Consider the following 23,566-nt stretch of genomic DNA (forward strand, 5'->3'; position numbering starts at 1 on the left):
TCAAAGATGCAATAATTGTTATAAGCTACTGAAATCTTTTCATTTGATTGGCTATGACCAGATTTGTCAAAGATCTGTAGCGCTTGTATTGGGATCAAGTTTTATGAACAGGGCCCAGTGTGTGACAAAGAGTGAGAATTTGCTGAAAAAGTCATGTAATTCCAAACAAATTATGCAAATTTCATGAAAAAAAATTGTGGGATTTGTTTATTCAGGAAGTGCTAGGACTTTTTTCCTGTTTATAAAATAAATACCTGCAATATAGACATTGTTACCGCTCATTATTAAAGAATTTGAGTGTTGTTTGTTTAGGTTTTGTGCTTGTATGTCTGTGGTATATTTCATGACACCTTGAGTGTGAATTCAATCATGACATATCCTGGTACATATATTTGTGTATATTTGATTATTAACATTTTATTTTTAGAACATGTATGGGTACGTAGAACAAACAATTAATATGAACTTCATTAATATTGAAATTAATTCCTCATCAAATATTTAACGGGGCTTGTCCTTGATAGCAATGTAATTATTATTTTTTTCTCACATGTGGTATGACTTTTCCACGTAATCACCTTCATTTGCATTATTATTTATTCAGTCTTTATTCTGCACTGTATTGATATGTAGAAAGACATCATGTTGAGGTTTAGTACATCATCCCTTCTTTGGATTTACCAAAATAAACCCAAATATATAAGAAATACTGGGGGCAGTGTTTAAGAAGGCTTTAATTACCTGTAAACAACAGCTCAAGAAACAATAAAATACATTTTGGAATGTTCTGATCATTGGCTATATAGAGATATGATCCCAAGATTCAATATTCGGCCTATAAACTAATGTTATTGTGGCAGATTTCTCTGTGTTTTTGTGTGTGAAAACATCGGTCTAAAAGCATTAAAAATATAGTGTTGTCCTACTGTTGCCTGGAGAAATTCCTAGTTTGGCTGTGGATGGTAGGCAGACATGCTGATAATAAATAATAAATAATAATAAAAACGTTGCTTATAAAGCGCTTACCACCAAAGTCTCTAAGCGCTATTACAAACAAAGTAGACTGATAAATAATTACATATTAAACAAAACAAAAAAGTGAAAATAAACCTACATGTTACAATACATATGAAATACACATCAATGTGAATAAAGTATTAAAGTTAATCATCAAAAGCAATTTTGAATAAATGTGCCTTAAGACAAGTTTTGAATTGGTAAATATTTCTTCTTGTATTTCTTACTGCTTTCAGGTGTTCTGAAGCACAATCGAGATGGAGGGCCAATGCGTGACTCTAGGATGCCATCGACACATACCGGTAGAGGGGTGCTCCCAGAGGCCATCCCGCCCCCGTTTGGTGTCATGCCTGGGATGGTAGGCTCGGACTATGGGGGACGAGGTTCAAGCCCCGTGTTAGATAGTCCATCACATCAGGTGAGAAACTCTTTCTCCTGGTGTCTTTTGTTTGTTTTCAAAGGAAGATGTGCGATATTGATTAATGAAGAGGTGAATTTGTTTTCATTGTTGCGACACTTTCTGATGTAATAAATATTTGACCTTACATTTCACAATTTACATGAATTTATTGTTCCGACATGACCTATGATGTCATCAACATTTTGAATTAGTAATGTGCTATTTTGTGTTATGTGTGAATTGTTCTCTTTTTTCCCATTTTCCCTCGCACACATGCATCCCATAAACCCCCCCCCCTCTCTCTCTCTCTCTCTCTCTCTCTCTCTCTCTTTTCACCTCTTGCTCTTACACATGCTCTCTCTATTGTTTCCTTCCATCTCTATCTTTTTTGCTTTGATACGATGATTCTCTTCCGTTTATAACCACATTCTTTCCTATCAACCCTTTTTATACTATCATGGCTGGAATGCTCCCCAGGGAGTGGAGATTGTTGAATCCAATGACCGGGGTAATAGTATGTCTGTTAAACGCCTAGAGACATTTGTATAAAGCGCTATATAAAAGCGGAATATTATTATTATATCATAGCTGAGCAAGTGGAACTGGTCTTGCGTATTGGAGAACATGACAAGCCTTGTGATAAGAAGCATCACCAAGCTTTCCGAGGAGATGCTGAAGACAAGCTGTGCCCAGGAAGAAGAGAAGATGAGGAAGGAGAAGAAGGCTCAGGCTGTGAAATGTGGTAAGAAGCAATGTCGCAAAAATAATAATGATATGTCCACATGTAATAAGTAGAGGTGTCATGGTTTAGTGGATACATCCCTAGACTTTGAATCACATGAGGCCTGTCTTCATGAGCTTGAGATTGCCAAATAACCCGCTATTTTAACTATCCCGATCGCAAGTGATCCAGCTCATTTGCGTCTTCATCAGCCTGCAGTTGCAATTAGCGGGATATTTGGTCAAGATAATCATCCCAATATATCTTGGGCTAGCTTGCAAAATATCCCGCTATTTGTCCGGTGTGTCCTCACCAGCCCGAAGACTTGTACCATGCAGAAACGCTGAGCAAAATATCTCGAGCTAAATTCTCAAGCTTGCGTTTTGAGTTTCGAGGTCGAGTCTTGAGCTGATGAAGACGCGATTTGTAATTTTGGGCTTATTTCACAAATCAGAAATAGCGGGCTACTTGGCAATCTCGAGCTGATGAAGACATACCTGTGGTTTGTGGTTCAAGTCCCGGCTGCACCACTATTGTCCTTTGGCAAGATAGTAAATCTACCTTTGCTACTCTCCACCCAGGTGAAGTAAATGGATACCCAGTAGGAAGAAGTACCTTGAATACATGTGCACCTTATAACAGTAGCCATGCTAAAGCCTGGATAATATTGTGATTGCAGGGCCAATAGGGAGAACAGTAATTACTGATGAGTCTACCGTCGGTAAACAAGACATTATCATAAGGTGCTCAAGGTGGGCCAATATTACCCTGGCTATAGCTAGGCTACCGATTGTCTATTTAACACCTGGGTGGAGAGTGGCAGTTGTGAATTAAAGTCTTGCCAAAGGACAATCGTGCTGTGACAGGGCTTGAACCCATGATCTATGTTTCCTCGGTCATGTGTTTAAAGGGGGGTGTAGCTTGGAAAATACTGGTTAACGCCATCTACGACTTCTTTTGGACAACTGCACGTAAACGAATGGGCTTGATTAACAGTCAGCTCGCGCTAGCGTACGCGAAAAAGACCAAAGTTCTCCTCACGCTTCAGTTTTGCGTATGTTGCATGCACGCAAATACTGCAGTTGCGTCGTCTGTAATTGTATTACCGGTATCCCGATTGGCCTCGAGTCAGGCCACGGGAAAGACACGTCATGCTGCACCCCCTTTAAACCATTTGACTACGACACCTGCGCACACTCAATGGGGAACATATTTTGATTGAAGATGTTTTGGTTGGCTGTGGTGAGTGCTGTTATTACAATAGGAAATTGACTTTCGTTGGAGAAACCATGCTGGATGAATAGTGTGGTAAGTGACAAGGTCTCCATGGGAAAGTTGATTTGATTCGAGGGAAGATGCAGGCTGTATATTTCAAAAGTAATTCCAACCTTTTCGGTATCAATCATTATATGTCCTTGTATTATTCATATTCATTATCTTAAAGGTAAAGACCAGTATTGGAAATGCCCCGATTTCAAAAAATGAAATGGAAGCTCTCATTACCAATCATGTGAAAGAATATGTTTTTACTAATACATGATGATAACAAATTTGCCGGGAAACCGCCTACTAATTCATATATTTGGTAAATTTGTTTCTCTCATGGTCTGTGAGAGATATAGGGTAGTCCATATACATCTTTCTGTGTATAGTGCTTGTAACTTTACGAAGAATGGGCCAAATTTCTTATCATTTTGATGATTCCAGAACCTTGCAGATGCTAGATGCTAGATGATCAACCTTTTCTGATCGATTCCACAACGTTTCTTTCACAATGCAATCGCATGACCATAACTGGTCTTTACCTTTAAGTTAATTTACCCGTTTGTACGTGTATATAGTTAGTTGGTTAAGCGCTGTGATACAGCTACTGCAAGAGTGCCAAATATAAATGCCATTATTGAATCATATGCTGGTTTGACCTCCAAATTTTTGAGGTGATATTCAATTTTATTTTTTACAAGGAAAATATTCTTCTGGTTTTAAATTGTATTGTTAGATTCACTGTATCAAGGAGAATAATTATTACAAATCAATAAAAGAAAATAGAATTAAAAACTTGTAAAACAGTATATTATTTATGATTTGTTTGCAGTATGAGGGTTAAATATAGTATAGCCACTGGGAATTGTTTGGCTGGTGTTTGTAGACATTTATACTTTGTATACTAAGATTCAATGAAGATCTTTGTATTTTTCAGTGTGTACTTTAATTCTTTTCACAAATTTGATCGAATTACATTTGTACATTGCTTTTTCTTGTAGTACAAACTTTAAAAAAAAAAAAACTTGCTAATTTGAATAATTCATACTTCTAGTAATAATGATGATCATATTGATATTTTATAAAGTCCATATCATATTATGTTATAGTGTTCATCTGTACTTCCAATAATCAGTGCTTCATTTTATTAATGATGAAATAAGAATGGCTGATGCATACAAATTTGTCTTGTTCTTCAATGCTTACTTGAACAGACATACAAATTTAAATTGAAAGTGATGTCAGCAATCCTAATTTTCTTCAATTTTTTCCCTCAGATGTTTCTAAAGGACACGTAGCTCAACCTTATTTGATCTGTCAGGTTAGTAAATGAAAGAAAAACAAATCCTTACCAAAGTTGCCACAATGATCTATATTCACACTAAATTTCACACATTGGTCGGATGTACATTGTGTACATACAAACACGGTTAAAGATACTATGTCCCTTTTGCAGCCAACATCAAATTCTGTAGAACTTTGCAAGAATTATGAATGTGTCATGTATGTCCTATCTGTGAAATTTAAACATTAGCAGTGTCCTAATATTCAAATTATGCAAGGAAACCTGTTTACTTGCTAGACTTCACTGTCAGACACTATTGAGTGACTGACTGGGTTTTTTCTTCTTTGGTAATAACATACATAAAATGAGCTGTAAAGGGTACATGAGCATTTGTCTACATCAATAACCCACTTCTTGTAATGGCCAAAATTAAACTGATTGAATCTTTGCACAGCATAAAACGAACAACCATTCGGTACAATGGTCTGAAAATCAGACTATTACTTACGGGCTCTATAGCTCTTAAGTCAATTCGACTACTAATAGTCGTTTTTTTCCCACTTTAAGACATTTTCAAGCCCCCCTTTTTTTAGGGAAATTCTAAATTAATTTAACCTTTTCATTTTTTTGGCCTGCAAATGGGACTTAGTACCTTTAAATGTTTTCCCCACATTATTGTTGTAATATGTGGTAAGATTAAAGTAGAGTGTAGTACAGAAGCCACAAAGAATCACCCAACCAAGCAGCTTGTACATGTATGACGAGTGGGTGATGAGCCTGTTTATTTGATGATCATGTACATGTACTCCAGTAGTAATTAAAAACCCCAAGGTCTTTAAAGCTACAGGAACTTTAGTCACGCTAGAAATATGCCTCTAACTTCCAGCTCCCAACACAGTCCCAGACCACAAATTAACCGCCTCAGAAGGCTAATTCTGCTGACCACCTGACAAAAGTCCTGACAGTGCACCTCACTGGCAATTTTTCTTTCAAAGGTAATCTCGGGTGTAAATTGGTTCTAGGGCGTTCCAAGCTCAATACACAGCCTGACAAACGCACAACATCATCAACCCATAACAAAATGCAAGGTGTGTCCTACATACACTGCTATGTCAGGCAGATGCCCACGCCCACATACAAGGACCTATCACAATACTGTAAACAAAATATCCTTCCTCCTCTTGCTATTCTTCTACGAACACCTTCTGAATAAAGAAAAAAATTACTTACTAAACATTAGATGCAACCTTGCTCCTTTTTTAGATAGACTCAAAATATAACAAGTTTTCCTCAAAATTACAAAACAAACTTTTAAATCTATGAACTACTTTTCGTTCATCGTCATTTTAGCGGCAGTTTAATGTAATTTTACCAAAGTAGTTTGCATAATAAAAACTATGGACAAATCCAAATTCCTACAATAGAAAGGCTCAAGAATTTGAACACTTTATTTTGCATCATGTAAATACAAAGCAATCAATGATATGATGCAAATATACATAGATATGTATAAATATAAGTCTTGGTGAATTCGTATATTTTTCACTTTAATAACCTTTTTTCAAAAATGGTCTACCGTCTGTTTTATGAAAAGGGCACTCTTTCAATGAAACTATTAAAAGATCCTTACACCAACCACTTGTGACATAGATTGATGTCTATTTCCGTTTTTCATATTCAATGAGCCACGGTGCATACCTCCTATGATATGGATGATCACCCAAGCGAACCAACCTTGGTAAGGTTTTAGCTTGATTGGATCTGGTACAAGCCATTAATTTTTTGAACCAACATCCAAGGATACTTTTTGTTACTAGTGTTTTTTCTGAAGTGCTGGAAGTAAACAAGATAGACATTGAGCGAACCATCTGGATCATGCAGAACAACCATCAACATGTTTTTTAATTTATTTGTGTAAACTTTGAGTTTTCCATGTATAACATACGTTATACAATATAGCAAATAAAAAATAATACTTTTAATTTATTTTTAGGAGATTATTGTGATAACCATGCATAATTTTAATTATATTTGTATTTATTAGAGAAACTTCATTCGTGTGGTCCATGAATATTTTGTTTTACAATACATAGGCATAATAATTGCCTTATATATTCCTTCTACTGTACTAACATGCAAACAATCCTGGAAAAAAATTCTCAAACTACAAACTTGAGATATTTATGGTTTCCTTTGAAGGCTTCACTGTGAGACACCTTCTAACTAAATTCTCCCAACTATTTGTGAATTTTCCCAACCATATTTCCATGAAAATATGACATTAAACAGGAATGTATGGAATGGAATATAGAGTCAACCGATTGCTTTGTGAGGATTTAAATTCACCTAAAATGTAATTAAATAATAATAATATATTTGGGGGATATTAAATATTAATCAGATCAGTTTTTCCCAACTTATATCATTAATAATGGTCTGTTTCAACTCAAACTTTCAGATTATCTTTAATTGTACATCGAGCATTGAAGTTACTACCTTAGCACCATTTTCTCTCATCTGAACAGTATTAACAAGTCCCTTTAAAGGGAAAGTCCACCCCCAAAATAAGTTTGTTTCGATAGAGGCAGAATAATAAGAAAATCAGGTGAGTGAAAGTTTGAGCAAATTCTGAATGAAAATAAGAAAGTTATGAATTATTGAAGTTGTGATCAGTCAAATACAAATTGACAACTCTGTGACTTATTATATGAGCTCTCCTTCATTTGCTTTGTGCATAATATTCCATAAAATCATGTTTTCTTCGTTATTGATGACGGAATATATATTTGTTCTTGCAGGGGGAGTATAGAAACATATTTGCAATTATTATATTTAGGGTGCATGTATGGTTGAAATTTTTCTTGAGGGAAAATGAAAATTTTAGATTTTTTTAGTACTGAGCAAATGGAAGTTGAGCTCGCATGATACGTCATAGAGTTGCCAATTTGTGTTTGATTGATCACAACTTCAAAAATCCTAACTTCCTTATTTTTAATCGGAATTTGCTCAAACTTTCACTGACTTGTTTCTCTCATTTTTCTACTCCTATTAAAACTAACTTAATTTCAGGGTGGACTTCCCCTTTAAGTACATACAGTATGTGCATGTATTGTGAGACAACTCGGCGCCTGGCCAGAACGTATCACAAGACGTACAAAGCTTCATTTTTAATTTTTTTTCCTTGTTTCTTTCTTCAGAGTGCCGCTTCAGCGTCTGACTTTATCAACTCAGTGCTGTCTTTGGTTAGGGTAGGGATGGATAAAGTGCTTCAACCTATCCGAGCCGGTGTGTTAGAAATGATGAGTACCTTGATGCAGGAAGTTTACCAGCATCTTACCAAGGTTAGTATCCAGGGGGGGCGTTTCACAAAACTTGTTATCAGTGACAAATGACATTTTTTGTTATAAGCTACTGAAATCCTTGCTGCTGATTGGTTATCAGCAGTTTTGTCTCTGGTTTTTGTCATTTGTCATTGAAAAGGGGCTTTGTGAAACACCCCCCTGGTGAAAGTAGTCTTTTGGGGGGGGGGGGAGGGGTGGTAGGATACTATTCTATATTGTTAGGGGTAAATTAGTGTTTTGAATGGAGAATAATTATATAATATTGGATGGCTTTGAGTGTGACACAGGAATATTTTGCTCGAGTTATAACAACCTTGAACGAGTCGGAGACGAGTCCAATATTGTCATCGCAAGAGCAATATATTCTTGTATCACACAAATAAAACAAAGCCATATAATATCATTATTATTATTTATATCAGGTTGACTAGCGAAATAACAAAATTTGTCTTACCTTGGTAAATATGGCTTTTTTGGTTGTGATACCGATATAGATATCGATATCAATAGTTGAAGACTGAGCAATATGAAAAAAATATTGGTCAGTCATGCGGGTACTGCGCTGAAGATATTTAATGTTTTATATAGAGTACCGAAGTGCTAACATCATGCTCGCTCGTCGTCCCGGTTACTGGTTCTAACCAACAGAGCCTTCGCATGAGGATCACTGTGAAATCATTGAAGCAAGGGGCTGGAGCGGGGCGAATTCAATGTTTGGGGCTGGTATGATCACCACACCATTGTCACAAAATAGTTTAGAACCAGCAGCTTTGACGACTTGGCCCTTCTGACGTCACACTTCGGTACTCTTTTGTTAAGGGTACAATATAATTCATTTGTTCATTCATTCACTTGTCCATTCCTTCACTTGTCCATTCATTCATACGCTTTGTGAAGTTGTTTATTTCCCCAATAAAATGAGCCCATGCAGGGAATATGAGTTTCCATGTGTCTGCAAGGAATAGAGATGAAGAGAACAAGGGAGATTGGGAGATAATAGGTATATGTGTGAGGAGAGAGAGAAAGAGAGAGAGAGAGAAAGAGAGAGAAAGAGAGAGAGATAGAGAAAGAGAGAGAAAGAGAGATAGAGAGAGAGAGAAAGAGAGAGAGAGAGAAACAGAGAAACAGAAAGAAAGACAGACTTGCCCCCAAACCACAGATTTGACAGAAAGCAAAAGAAGAAGAAAGAAATTGAGAGACAAGGAGAGATGAAGAGAACGAAAGAGATAGATAAAGAAAGAGAGAATAAGAGGTAGAGATAGAGAGAGAGAGAGAGAGAGAGAGAGAGGAAAGTCACATGTCCGTGTATGGTACTCTATAGAGCATACTCATTCATTCATGAAAGCAAACATCTTAATTTTGAAAGGAGCAAAGGTTAACAAAAAATCACTCATTGAAATTGCAATTGCTTTCATAGAGATAATTGCTAACGCGGTACGTATAATGTTCGCTTAGAAAGACCAGATTAGCTTTGTCAAAAATAATTAAAAGAGCGACCAAGTTATGTGAAGAATGAAATTGCAGAAAATATGAGTTTTTATGCATTTAAAAAGAAATAAAGACAAGAATAAAAATAAGGAATTGGAAGATGTTTTAGTTATGTGTGTGTGTGTGAGAGAGAGAGAGAGAGAAAGCAAGAGCAAGAAAGAAACCGAAAAATAGACAGACTTGCCCCCAAAACATAGATTTGACAGAAAGCAAAGAAAACAAAAAAGTTGAAGGATAAAGAGAGATAGAGATAAAGTCACACATACAATTATGGTACTCTATAGAGCTAACCTAACCCATTCATTTATGAAAGCAAATATTTTCCCCTTTTAAAGAGCAAAGGGGGAAAACAATTTAAAAAAGAAAAACAAAATATGTTCATGGCATAAAATTATTAGTGTGGTTACATGCTTCACTAAACCAACCTTGTGTGTATGATGGTCACATGTCTACATGTATGATGTACTCTACAGAACCTACCATGACAGCAAGCATTTTTTACATGTATAGGAGGAGCAAGGAAAGAAAAGAAGAAATGAAGAAAAAAAAAAAAAATCACTTTTAAAACTGAAATTATTTTTATTGGATAAAATAATTAAAAGAGCGACTGAATTATGTGAAGTATGAAATTGCAGAAAATATGAGTTTCCATGCGTTTAAAAGGAATAAAGACAAGGATAAGAAAGAGGGATTGGAAGATGTTTAGTTATGTGTGAGAAGAGAGAGAGAGAGAGAGCGAGAGAGAGAGAGAGAGAGAGAGAGAGAGAGAGAGAGAGAGAGAGAGAGGAGAGAGAGAGAGAGAAAGAGAAAGAAAAGAAAAGAGAGAGAGAGAGAGAGAGAAAGAAAGAAACAGAAAGATAGACAGACTTGCTAAAAAAACACAGATTTGACAGAGAACCAAAAAAAATGAAAAAGAAAGAAATTGAAAGATAAAGACAGTCAGATAAAGAAAGATTGAGAGAGAGAGAGGGAGAGAGAGAGAGAGAGAGAGAGAGCAAGAAAGAAACAGAAAGATAGACAGACTTGCTAAAAAACACAGATTTGACAGAGAACCCTAAAAAAAAGGAAAAAGAAAGAAATTGAAAGATCAAGAAATCTATATATATAAAAAGAGAGAGAGCAAGAAAGAAACAGAAAGATAGACAGACTTGCTAAAAAACAGATTTGACAGAAAGCAAAGAAAAAGAAAGAAATTGAAAGATAAAGAAAGATAAAGAGAAAGAAAGAGAGACAGATAAAGATAGATAGGTAGAGGGAGAGAGAGGGAGAGAAAAAGAGAGAGAGAGAGAGAGAAAGAGAGAGAGAGGGGTAGAGAAAGAGAGAGAAAGAGAGATAGAGAGAGAGAAAGAGAGAGAGAGAGAGAGAGAGAGAGAGAGAGAGAGAACAGAAAGAAAGACAGACTTGCCCCCAAACCACAGATTTGACAGAAAGCAAAAGAAAAAGAAAGAAATTGAGAGACAAGGAGAGATGAAGAGAACGAAAGAGATAGATAAAGAAAGAGAGAATAAGAGGTAGAGAGAGAGAGAGAGAGAAAAGTCACATGTCTGTGTATGGTACTCTATAGCGCATACTCATTCATTCATGAAAGCAAACATCTTAATTTTGAAAGGAGCAAAGGTTAACAAAAAATCACTCATTGAAGTTGAAATTGCTTTCATAGAGATAATTGTTAGCATGGTATGGTTTTTCATGCTTGGCTAGCCAACCATTTTGCATGTATAATGTTTGCTTAGAAAGACCAGATTAGCAGTGTCAAAAATAATTAAAAGAGCGACTGAATTATGTGAAGTATGAAATAGCATTGTGAAAAATGATTATGAGAAAAGAGGGTCTGGATTATGTGAAGTAGAAAAATGCAGAAAATATGAGATTCCATGCATTTAAAAGGAATAAAGACAAGGATCAAAAAAGGGATTGGAAGATGTTTAGTTATGTGTGTGTGAGAGAGAGAGAGAGAGAGAGAGAGAGAGAGAGAGAGAGAGAGGAGAGAGAGAGAGAGAGAAAGCAAGAGCAAGAAAGAAACCGAAAAATCTAGACAGACTTGCCCCCAAAACATAGATTTGACAGAAAGCAAAAAAAAAAAAAAAAAAAAAGGTGAAGGATAAAGAGAGATAGAGATAAAGTCACACATACAATTATGGTACTCTATAGAGCTAACCTTACCCATTCATTTATGAAAGCAAAGGGGGAAAATAATTTAAAAAAAAGAAAAAAGAAATATTTTCATGGCATAAAATTGTAAGTGTGGTTACATGAATTACTAACCAACCTTGTGTGTATGATGGCCACATGTCTACATACATACTCTACAGCGCCTACCATGACAGCAAGCATTTTTTACCTGTATAGGAGGAGAAAAGAGAAAAAAAGGGGAAAAAAGAAGAAAAAAAAAAATCACTTTTTAAATTGAAATTATTTTTATTAGATAAAATTGTTATTGTGGTATGTGTGTATTTCATGCTTTACTAGCCAACTATGTTGTAAGTATAATGTTTGCTTAGAAAGACCAGATTAGCATTGTCAAAAATAATTAAAAGAGCGACTGAATTATGTGAAGTATGAAATTGCAGAAAATATGAGTTTCCATGCGTTTTAAAGGAATAAAGACAAGGATAAGAAAGAGGGATTGGAAGATGTTTAGTTATGTGTGTGTGTGAGAGAGAGAGAGGGAGAGAGAGAGAGAGCAAGAAAGATAGACAGACAGACTTGCTAAATAAAACACAGATTTGACAGAGAACCAAAAAAGGAAAAAGAAAGAAATTGAAATATCAAGAAATATTGAAAGAGATAGAGAGAGATAGAAAGAGAGATGGACAGACTTGCTATAAAAAAACAGATTTGACGGAAAGCAAAAATAACGGGGAAAAAAAATGGAAAGATAAAGAAAGAGAAAGAAAGAGATACAGATAAAGATAGATAGGTAGAGGGGGAGGGAGAGAAAAAGAGAGAAGTCACATGTACAATGTATGATGTACTCTACAAAGCCTACCATGACAGCAAACATTTTTTTACTTGTGTAGGAGGAGCAAAGGGAAAGAAAAAAAATCACTTTTAGAATTTAAATTATTTTCATGGGATAAAATGGTTAGTGTGGTACATGTGTACTTCATGCTTTACTAGCCAACTAGGCTGTATGTATTATGTTTGCTTTTAATAGAAAGACAAGGTTAGCCTTGTGAAAAACAAATTATGAGAAAAGAGCGGCTGCATTTGTCTGTGGGTGCGATCGTAAACTCTACATGTGCTGCATGATGTATTATTGTAATGATGAACCCGTTTCAAACTTGTTGATCATTCATGGCTGTGTGCTAATGTCTACAATGAAACTGTGGAGAAACTGATCGAAGTGGTAAAGAGAAGTGGATTGAGATGGATGAGTCATGTGTTAAGAAGGGAAGATGATCGATAAACCTATGAAAAGAGCGTGGGATCTGGGAGTGGATGGCTTAAGAGGGAAAGGAAGACAAAAGATTTCAGGGAATACCGCTCCATGTCACCAATTATACATTTTCATGTGCTAAACAAGACATGTACAGCACTTTGTAACTGTAAAAAAAAGGGCAATTTGATAGATTGGGGTAGATATTAGAAACCACAGATAAATGTAGACATGTTATAGAATAGTATAGTGGTTTAAACACCTAACCATATATGGGAAGGTCGTTGGTTCAAGCCCCATTGTGGCACTTATGTTCTTTGGCAAGACTTCAATTTGCATGTTTTACCTTCCAACCTGGGGGTGTTTCACAAAGATTCTAAGTCAAACTTAACTCTAAGTTGGACTTAAAAATTAAGGAGAGCCATGTGTAGCCATGAAATAAAATATATTCAAAAGCGAAAATTGAAGTATTTTAGACCTTTTTTTTTATAAATTCCACATCAAGGACGTGAAATCTCTTTGATAATAGAAAATATGAATGAATTGAATCAACATTTTTTGCCTTTAAAAATAACTGTTACAAAATATCTTCATAGATGCTAACGGCTTGCCATAACTTTTAAGTCCAACTTAGAGGTAAGTTCAACTTAGGATCTTTGTGAAACACCCCCCAGGTGTATATGTACCTGATAGGAATAAATTCCCTGACCGCTGTGAGCACCCAAAATGAGTAGCATAGTCATAGAGCAGAGGTAACATTGAAACGCCCATGAGCATTTTGTGTTGTTGATATGAGCGCTATAGAAGTATCCAATAGTTTGAAAGCAATAGTAAAAGCCTCTATTCAAACAGACTAGCTGCTCTGTTGCCAGGAATCAGTAAATTAGTCCTCTGACAAATCAATCCATCCATCTAGGGAGGAGAGAACAAAAGCTCTAAAGTGTAGTGAAAAGTACAGGCATCCCTAAACTTTAAAAAATTAATCATTCTGGTGAAAAACAGGTTGTGTTGATCAGTTCCAGTCCCTTATATAATTCATGAAAGCTCTGGTACGCAAAGAAAGTCTGGCCAGTTTCTCTCGAAATAGCAATTCCATTTAGAACTCTGGATTAATTAGCTTTAAAAGCAGCCATCAAACTACATTTGATATTGCTTAGGATGTGATGAAAACCTTTGAAGTGTGAATGCATGTTTTCTTTCCCATGATGTTGCTGCACGACGACAGCTCATTGGATTTTAATCAGCTGTCCTACATGTACATTGATATACACGTGCCCAATGGCTTGTGACCTGTCAATTTCTGAGACTAATTAAATTCCAGTCTATTATTCATGATACCAATCTACTTAGGGCTAATAAGTGAATTAAAAGCATTTTTCTTTTCATGTACATTGTACATGTATAGCGGTACAAAAGCGGTTAATCATTATTGATAGAAGAAGGTAGGGAGAATTTGTGATCACTTGTGCTGTGCAAACCTATTCAAGGTTATGAATATGATGCATGCTTTATTGAAATATAATACAATTTCACAGTTGCTCTCAAAGTCTGTTTTGTTGTTGAGAGTAAATAAACAAAATGAGACTAACAAAATGATCATGCATGAAGTAAAGAGGTCGCTGCACTGTTGAGACTGGCTCACATTTTTTGTTTCTCTCCAGTTTGGGGGGGGGGGGGAGGGGGTAAATTGTTGATCGATGCATTGCCAGAGGAAAGTAATGCTATGACAGGGATGATGCACATCATGTGCTTCTATGCAATTTGAAAAAGTAGCACACTGCGCTCATTATCCCTATTCAATATTTTCCAATCCATGTAGTATTTAGATAAATTACCCTGTTTCCATGCGGTTACAAAGCTGTTATAGATATTTTTAATCAATATATAGCCAAAGGTCCTACGTTAAACAGCTTGGATAAGCTAAGTTACGGACATTGATCAATTAGTATGCAGCCAAGGTCCATGCATCAAAATTTTGTAGTGTCTTCGCTCTTTAGAGCATTCAAGTGAAACATACCAGTAATTAGATGAACTTTGCCGGGAGGATAGTAAAGGAGTGAAGGTGATAACAATGGATCGGTTAGAGATGGTTGAATAGATAGATGGTTGAAGTTAAGAGATAGAGATATATGGAAAGAAAGGTAGAGGGAGAGAAGAGAAGAAAAGGAAGGGATCGAAGGGAAGTGGAGGAAATGATAGAAGAGGAGAAAAGAGAAGAGAGAAGAGAGATAAAAAAAAAGGAGGAGAAAAAGAAAGGATAGGAGAAGTACAGAGAATCACAGAGAAGAAGAGATACATGTAGGGAGAGAGAGGGGGAGGGGGGAGTGGGGATAGAGACAGAGAATGAGAACAAGAGAGAGGGAGAGAGAGAGAGAGAGAGAGAAAGAGGGAGAGAGAGAGAGAGAGAAAGAGAAAGAGAGAGAGAAGAGAGAAGAGAGAAGAGACAGATAAAAGAAAAAGGAGAAGGAGAAGAACAAATAATCACAGAGAAGAAGAGAATGTGTATGCAGATTTAAAATAAAAACGGTATGCGTAAGAGAGAGGGAATGACAAATTTATCTTATGAGGCAATATTGAGAGTCTGCCAAGTACTGACAGCATAATATGGTCAAGTAATCCCTTCATATCATGTCAAGTCAAGATATTGAACTTACCAATCTTTTTCATGCTGACATATTCTTACAGTTACTTGAGATCTTCAACCAGAGCTCCAGTGAGAGTGGATCCATCCATGGTCACACCAGGGATCTATGTGTGCTCCTGTCTTCAACCGTCTGGCTCCAGCAGGAGCTTGCTTCATACAAGAGACTCCTGGGGGAGGAGGAGGCCAAGTATGTCTTAACCCCACCGCACGCTTTACGATCAGATTACGAGCCAATTAAAAAAAAAAATTGAAATAGCACTTGATATAAAAATTAAAACTTGTAAAATCTTAATGACTGAGGATCTGAATTATCATATCATAAATCGGTTCAGAATCGTCTTTCGTCCTTTTAAACGCATGAAAGAACAAAACCCTTGTAGATTGTGAAATATTCTCCAAGTTTTGAAATTTGGGTTTGGTTGGATGGACACTGGGGGTAGTGGATTAGGATATCTCCCTGGGAATGCGTGGCTGTGAGTTGAAAAAACTTGAAAGAAAAAAAAAGAATAAGATTGAGGAGAAAGGAGAAGATGATAAGGAAACAAAGAGAGAGAGGGGTGGTGGTATGAGAATATGTATTACTTTGGGAAAAGAAAAAGAATAATATGCAATAAAAAATCTTTTGATTTCAGGAGTTTCTTTGGTGGCGTTGAGAAGCAACTGAGTCAGTTAGAGACAGTGGTGCAACAGCAGATCACCTCGAGTCACGTCATGGTGGTGTCAACGGTCATCTTACAAGATGCTGAGAGTCACAACTGGGCTGACCAAAGACCTTTCTTTGAGGTGAGATGATATGTCAAATCCATCCAAACCTCTCCAATGTTACTTAATAAAATGTCATGGTGGTGTGCAAAGATGGATCTGGAACGCAACATGTTGAAAATCATTATTTAATCAGAAAGAGATACATTGTAGAACCCCATCGTTAAAGGAAACCTCACCCCAAACAATAAATGTAGGTATTCTGAAAAATGAGATGTATTCCTGCCCTTTGATGTACAGTACAACATTCATTACGAAAGTGTACAAGAGATGTATAAACGAAGATTTTCTTGGTATGATGTAATGCCTCTTTGCCTGATAAATAAATTCCCTATTTATCCAGAAAACCACCTTTCTTCTCTCTTTCTGCAGGATGAGCGATGCTCCTATTCTGTACAGATGTGGCACCTCTACCTTCAGCGTCTGCAGCATGAGCTCTTCACTGTGTGTCCTTCCTCTCAATCACAACCCATCTTTGCTTCGGTCCTCAGTGAATCCATCACCCTACTCTCCTATCGCTACAACAAAGCCCAGCCGTCGTACAAGAGAACTCGTCAGTTTAGGTTGGTTCCTCGGCTTTGGTAGATTCTGCTTTAAGGAAATTCCTGTTTCAATGAGTTCTTTCTCCATTGTAATATGACTTTGATAGCCTACCAAACACTAAGACCTGAATTCACAAAGGAGGTTTAAACTAAACCCATGGTTTAAAATTAGTGCAAATTAAGCGTACCTTGCCTTGCGGTCTAATATTAGACCTCTAATCGTATCGCGCTTATTTTGCGCTAATTTTAGACCATGGGTTATGTAAATGAAGATTTGAACTATGGGTTCAATTTAAACCTTCTTTTTGAATTAGGGTCTAACAGTTTACTTACTAAGAATTTGTGCGTTTTAAAATTTTGATGTTTTCATGTACTTGGTATTACTAAAAAATATGTAGTATTATTTTGGATACTGTTCCAAAACTAGCATTTTGTAATGGTCAGAGATTTTTAGAAAATGTCTGCATTTTTAAATACTCATCAATCTTGAGATATTTCAAATTAATCATCAATAAATGGAAGAATAATTGTATATCAAAGAGCAACATGCTTTGTTTTAAATTTGCATTGTTTTGCTTTGAATCTGTAGGGCTGACATCACCACCGTGCTGTTGACTACCCTCACTCATCTATGGTCTGCCTGTAAGACCCCTCAACAGCTGGTCTCGCCCCCCTCCCTACTCTCCTCTTCTCCTCACTTCCCCCACAACTCATCCCCTCTCAACATCCACAACTCTGCCTCCTGCCTACTGGGAGCCCTGGCCGTGGTGTCTTCACCCCTCTCGGACCTCTACAAGGTCTATAAGAAGGGGTATCAGAAGAAGGGCGTGGCCCATCGCGGTACGGTGGACCAGGAAGGGGCGGGGGCGGGGCCGGTCGCCTGTGAGCAGAGGCTGTGGTTAGCATGGATTAGACCTGCCCTGTTTGAACAGCTAGAACAAGGGTAAGATTTTGATTTTGTGTTAAAATTTGGAACCTTCGATTGAGAGAGAAAGAGAAATAGTACCAAAAAAAGGTGAATGTAACTGAAGGAGGTGATATGATGATGGTAATGATGAGGATGGGGTTCTAATGAAGATAATGAACAAGATGAAGAGTAGGAGTAGCAAAGTAAGAAGATGGAGAAGGGGCTTAGGAGCATAATGATAAGGGAATGGGTGATGAAAAAAGAGGGACAGATAACATCAAGATATTGATTACTGTTGACTATTTTGTCATCTTCCAGATGGAATTTCCTACCAGACAAGATTGCATCATTTATCTTGCTGAAGCTCCTTGCTAACCAACCGGCTCCTAGTGATGTTCTTACACTGCAGGTATGTTATCATTTCACTCAATGATATAATATTCCTATATAAAGACTCTTAAAGGCAATAGAGCTGTTTTTTTTATGACAACTTCACACATTCTTTATTCAGTTATCTTGTAATTCCACTTATTCCCTGTAAATATCTTAAAGGTACTATGTCCCTTTTGCAGCCAACCTCAAATTCTGTAGAACTTTGCAGGAATTATGAATATGTCATGTATGTCCTATCTGTGAAATTTAAACGTTAGCAGTGTCCTAATATTCAAATTATGCAAGGAAGGAAACCCATTTACTTGCTAGACTTCACTGTCAGACACTATTGAGAGACTGTCTGGCTTTTTTTTCTTCTTTGGTAATAACATACATAGAATGAGCTGCAAAGGGTACATGAGCATTAATTTGCCTAGATCAATAACCCACTTCTTGTGATGGCCAAAATTAAACTGATTGAATCTTTGCGCAGCATAAAACGTATGACTATTCGGTAAAATGGTCTGAAAATCAAGATTATTACTTATTGGCTCTATAGCTCCTAAGTCGATTTGACAACTAATAGTCATTATTTTCCCACTTGAAGACATTTTCAAGCCCCACCTTTTTAGGGAAGTTCTAAATTAGTATTATCTTTCAAATGCCGTTGGAATTTAACCTTTTCATTTTTTTGGCCTGCAAATGGGACATAGTACCTTTAAGGCTCTTCAAAAACTTTTTATTGAAAATTAAAGCAGATTTCTGACTTATTTACTTGTACTATGGGGAAGTTTGCAAGGATGGCTCTCACTACAGTCAAACCTGCAGAAGTAACCACCTGTATCGAGAGACCACCTGTCCACTAAGACCACAATTTTTGTTTCCCTTGAAAAACAGTTCTCATTTAAACTTCTACTTACGGAACCTGTACATAAAGGCCACCTGCCTATAAAGACCACCTTTCTTGGGAGGTCTTAATAGACAGGTTTCCCTTTACCTATTCATGTACACTCAAAGTTTGGCTGTAGCAGCTGTCTCATGTGGTTTATTCATTGCATTGTGGATGAATTAGGCTAAAATTCATCAGTAAATGTTCTCTTGCTGTTGCTCAGGCGGAGGTATATAGAGGGCAGCACATGGACGTAGGCATGAGAGCGTATACCCATGGGCTCAGTGTTATGTAGTGATCGCCAAGTTTCCTACTTCACGAACGACTATATACCCACACATGAACATCTTTAATAAACTTCAAGCTTGAAATGACTTTGTATATCCTAGACTCTGCTCTCTCGAGATGCCCTCCTAGCTACTCTGATGATGTCAAACACTGGTGCGTCGGTGAGATACGAGCTCTCGTCGATCCTACAGCCTCTCATTGATATCCTGGTACTCTGTTCTGATCATCACACAACACTAGGATCGGTACTCATGGCCGTCATTGAGAAGTAAGTCGTTCTTTCTACAATCGGTGTTTATGGACTAGGACAAAGTTCGGGTATGAGTCATCCATATTTGACAAAATTGACATTCAATATAGGATTTTTGAAAAGTGGAATTATCATACAGTTAACAACAGAATTATTCATACCTTTTGTAGATTTTATTTTTTTCGTAACTCAATAATGAAGGGTGGACTGGTTGAATAAGGGCCTTTGTTAAATACTTTTAGATGTGTTACTGTGCTAGTTTAACATCCATGGAATATATCGTCTGTTCAATGCCAGAAGGGCAATAGATATTTGTACAGATAATTAACGCCTTTCTGGCATTGAACAGACAACATAACGGCAGGGGATATGATACAGCAATTTGAGTGCAAGCCAAAAATGGACTATTAACGAGTACTGGATTATTTCCATAGTGAATTGATACGAGCTGTGTAGTACAAAGCTACAGTGTAATTGTTTTAATATAGTAGAGGTGTCGTGGTCCAGTGGATAAGTCTCCGGACTGTAAACCACAAGGTACAGGGTTCGAATCCCTACCACAACTCTAACGTCCTTTGCAAGACGTTAATCTACATTTGCCACACTCCATCCAGGTGAGATTAATGGGTAGCTGGTAGGATTATTCCTTGAAATGCATTGTGCGCTGATAACAGCTGCCGGGGCTAAAGTAATAATATCCAAAGCTATGTATTATAATATTATTAGTATTACTATATAATGTATTATGCACTATACAAGAGCGGATTATTATTATTGTTTTGTTTTTGTTTCAGACAAGATAACTGGCCAATGTTCCGATATGACAGCCTGCCAGGGAAGACGACATCAGTACCTGATTGGCTATCGTGCCTCTTTAAAGTTCTCAGACCATTTATACTCAGGTAAGACAACAAGATACATGTAGGTACAACTGACGCTGTAGATTGGTAAGAGATTAAGTAGAAAAGAACATTCATAATTTCTTACATGTCATGTATAGTTTCCTTATAAACCAAAATTATACTCTCAGGCATACTAAGATATACATGTATGCTATTGATAGTAAGTGGTTTGTACATGGTGATCACGCATAGCTTGCAGCTTCCTTCTTTATCTTAATGTTTTTTTCTTAAATTCATATTGGTTCTCTGTAATGGGCTTGGAGTTACATATGTCAGATATTTCTTCAAAAACAGTATTACGGTATGATATGCATTCACCTTTTAACCTCTTTATAAAGTGTATATGAAGATGAATTATATTATGCAAAGAATGCACATGACCTCTGTTTTCCATTGTTTAAAAGTTTGATTGATTTGATTGAATACATGTTTATTCTCTGATGTTTATAGACATTTTGCTATTTTTTATGATGGTTTTGATGCAGAGGAGTATTGGAGGCTGGTGAAGTCCTCATGAAACCAAGGGCTCACAGTGAGACCAGCGGCTTCCTGGAGACACTAGGGGAACTCCCTTGTGGATGTCGCCCGAAGCACAGGTCTACAGGTGCAGCTGCTCACAAACAAGGTAGGAAGGTCGAGATTTGTATAGCATGAAGTGGGTGTGACACTTCTGGGCCCTGTTTCATAAAGCTTGTAATCAATAACAAAGGTTCTGTTCACAGCCAATCAATTGCAAGGATTTCAGTAGTCTTTAACAATTATCATAGTTTGTTATTGATACAAGTTTTATGGAACAGGGCCCTGATCTCACATATGTGCATTGAGTGGATCTGATTTTCATGACGAGAAATAATCTTTATTATTACCTGTATCAGACATCTGAGCTGGTCATTTACAAAACCGTATTGCCCTAGTTTTCACAAGCAGTAGGAACGGAGGGGTATATTTTTTGTATTTTCCTTGGTCTCCCTGCGCGTTTTGACTTTGCGTGTAGAGACGAGTGAAAATATACCTTGGTATTTTCCACGGTCTCGCAATCGGGCATCTTGTATTGACCGCGTCGCATTTTCATTGCGCATCTATTATGCGTACGAGAACCTGCGCACTTTGCGTGCACTCTATTGTGACGTAATAATCACACCAAATACACACTGTTTGCAGTGTATCGAAAATTTTGTCAAGCACTGGATGCACAGTGTTGGTTTGACAAAGTTTGTTCAGTTCTTGAGATTGTCATGGTGGATTTCTGTATTTGCTCTAGATGTCTGATTTGGATAACAATAAAAATATTGACTGGCTTTACTTTCGGGGGAAATCAGAAATATTGACCGCGCTAAGACCATATTGCCCTCGTCTTTCGACTCGGGGCAATATGATCTGAGCTTGGTCAATATTTCTGATATACCCCTCAATGCCAGTCAATATTATATAAATATTACCATCCGAATCCGGGTTGGTGTACAAGTAGGTGTCGAACAACCGTGCAGCTGAGTACCAAAGCCCGCTAGATGGGGTATAGGGGGGGGGGGGGGGGGAAGGCGGATGTCATCTTACAGATGAAAAATATTGCACTGCCTTTAATTTTCTGAAATGGTACTGATTATCACTTATGATGTATGCTCCGACATAAAGGCAGACAACAGAGTTACAACCACAAACACAAACACCTAACCACCCGCACACTTGTACTCGCTATTCCCTCACGTACTGCTGCCACAAAGTAAGGTCTGATGGCATTTGTACACCTCTCTGCCTATCTAGACATTGTGCTCTCTGAGATGTAAGGTGTCTTTACTTTGTGATGGACAACAAGTGCATAATTACACTGTTGTTGTTTTTGTGATTCAGCGTTCATTCATTACGAATATTGACGCCTTTAACATTTTATTAATTTTGTATGATAACATTTGTTGTTGTTAATACACATATATATAGGTCCATATCAGGCCAGATCACTGATAGTGGACACTACCTTGCCGGAAGAGCGCATTACGTTGCACAGTTTTCTCGGCCTAGGCAACTCTAGTATCTGGTGAAGGGACTACTGATGGAGTGGATCTTATCGAGACCCTCTGCTATTGCCGGCTTTAATAATTGTGGCTTTAATAATTTTTAATCACTGTATGGTTCCTGCTTATCCAAAGTTCTAGTATTTCATATCATGTTTTGTTTTCTTTCTACAGAGAAGGATGCCATGTCTGGAGCTTTGAAAGCGATGCTGAGATGCATCTCCGAGGATCTCATCGCTCTACCGACCACTCTCAAAGTCTTCTTCTTCTCTCTGCAAGAAAGACTCCAGAGCAACAGTATCAGATCCTGCCATAACTGTGTGGCTCTACAGGTAATGCGATCCAGCTCTTCTATATCTTTGTAATTTCTGTCTTTTTTGTAGTATATTTCCCTTTCATACATTTCAATTGGTTTTCCCTTTCCCTTTCCCTTCTTTCCCTTCTTCTGTGTTCCTGCTATGCCACCAGCTCTTCTACATTTTCGAAATTTCCGGCAGTCTTATTTGTAGTATATTTCCTTTCATACATTTGAACTTGTTTTTCATTTCCCTTCTGTTTTGCCTATTCTACAATATCAATTTTTATCCTGAGCCTGTAAAAAACACAGGCTGAAATCTGTGGATTTTATGTAGTTGAAATAAGTCTAAATTTTGATACAATCTGTGTTCATTAGACCTTTATCCGTCTCATTTTCCTGTTCTTTCTGTCACATCTCTCTTCATTTCTCCTTTTCTATTTCTTGGTATTACAATCCGTCATTCTTTCCCTAAACCCCTCTTGTTCTGGGCCCCATTTTATAAAGAGTTGCGATCAATCGCAACTTACATTGATATCAATCGCAACTATGCACATAAGAAAAAGAGGATTGCAAACTTGCGATTGATTAGAGGATTTGTGACTGATACGCATCATTCGCATTTCTGGCCTGTCTTACAAAGAGTTGATATCAATCGTAACTAATTTTCTATTGATATCAATCGTAACCATGTACATAAGAGATAGGAGATTGCAAACTTGCGATTGATTGGAGGACTTATGATTGATTTGGATCGATCGTAACTCTTTATAAGACAGGGCTCTGGTCTGTCTTTATTACTTGTTCTTGAA

General features: G+C 37.1%; 1 protein-coding gene across 1 annotated transcript in view; it reads left to right on the plus strand.

Annotated features, from left to right (window-relative positions):
• LOC100890552 (uncharacterized protein KIAA0825) overlaps positions 1-23,566 on the plus strand; it is a 36,021-nt gene that overhangs the window by 6,507 nt on the left and 5,948 nt on the right. Inside the window, exons 8-20 of the mRNA XM_011674101.2 lie at positions 1,254-1,435; positions 2,006-2,159; positions 4,679-4,722; positions 7,884-8,027; positions 15,580-15,725; positions 16,171-16,321; positions 16,673-16,863; positions 17,432-17,785; positions 18,068-18,158; positions 19,400-19,566; positions 20,343-20,450; positions 20,936-21,075; positions 22,634-22,791. Of these exons, the coding sequence (XP_011672403.1) occupies positions 1,254-1,435; positions 2,006-2,159; positions 4,679-4,722; positions 7,884-8,027; positions 15,580-15,725; positions 16,171-16,321; positions 16,673-16,863; positions 17,432-17,785; positions 18,068-18,158; positions 19,400-19,566; positions 20,343-20,450; positions 20,936-21,075; positions 22,634-22,791 (2,030 nt within the window). The remainder of the gene's footprint in view (positions 1-1,253; positions 1,436-2,005; positions 2,160-4,678; positions 4,723-7,883; positions 8,028-15,579; positions 15,726-16,170; positions 16,322-16,672; positions 16,864-17,431; positions 17,786-18,067; positions 18,159-19,399; positions 19,567-20,342; positions 20,451-20,935; positions 21,076-22,633; positions 22,792-23,566) is intronic.

This window comes from Strongylocentrotus purpuratus, unplaced genomic scaffold, assembly GCF_000002235.5.
Source record: "Strongylocentrotus purpuratus isolate Spur 01 unplaced genomic scaffold, Spur_5.0 spur5_scaffold_9, whole genome shotgun sequence".
NCBI lineage: Eukaryota > Metazoa > Echinodermata > Echinoidea > Camarodonta > Strongylocentrotidae > Strongylocentrotus > Strongylocentrotus purpuratus.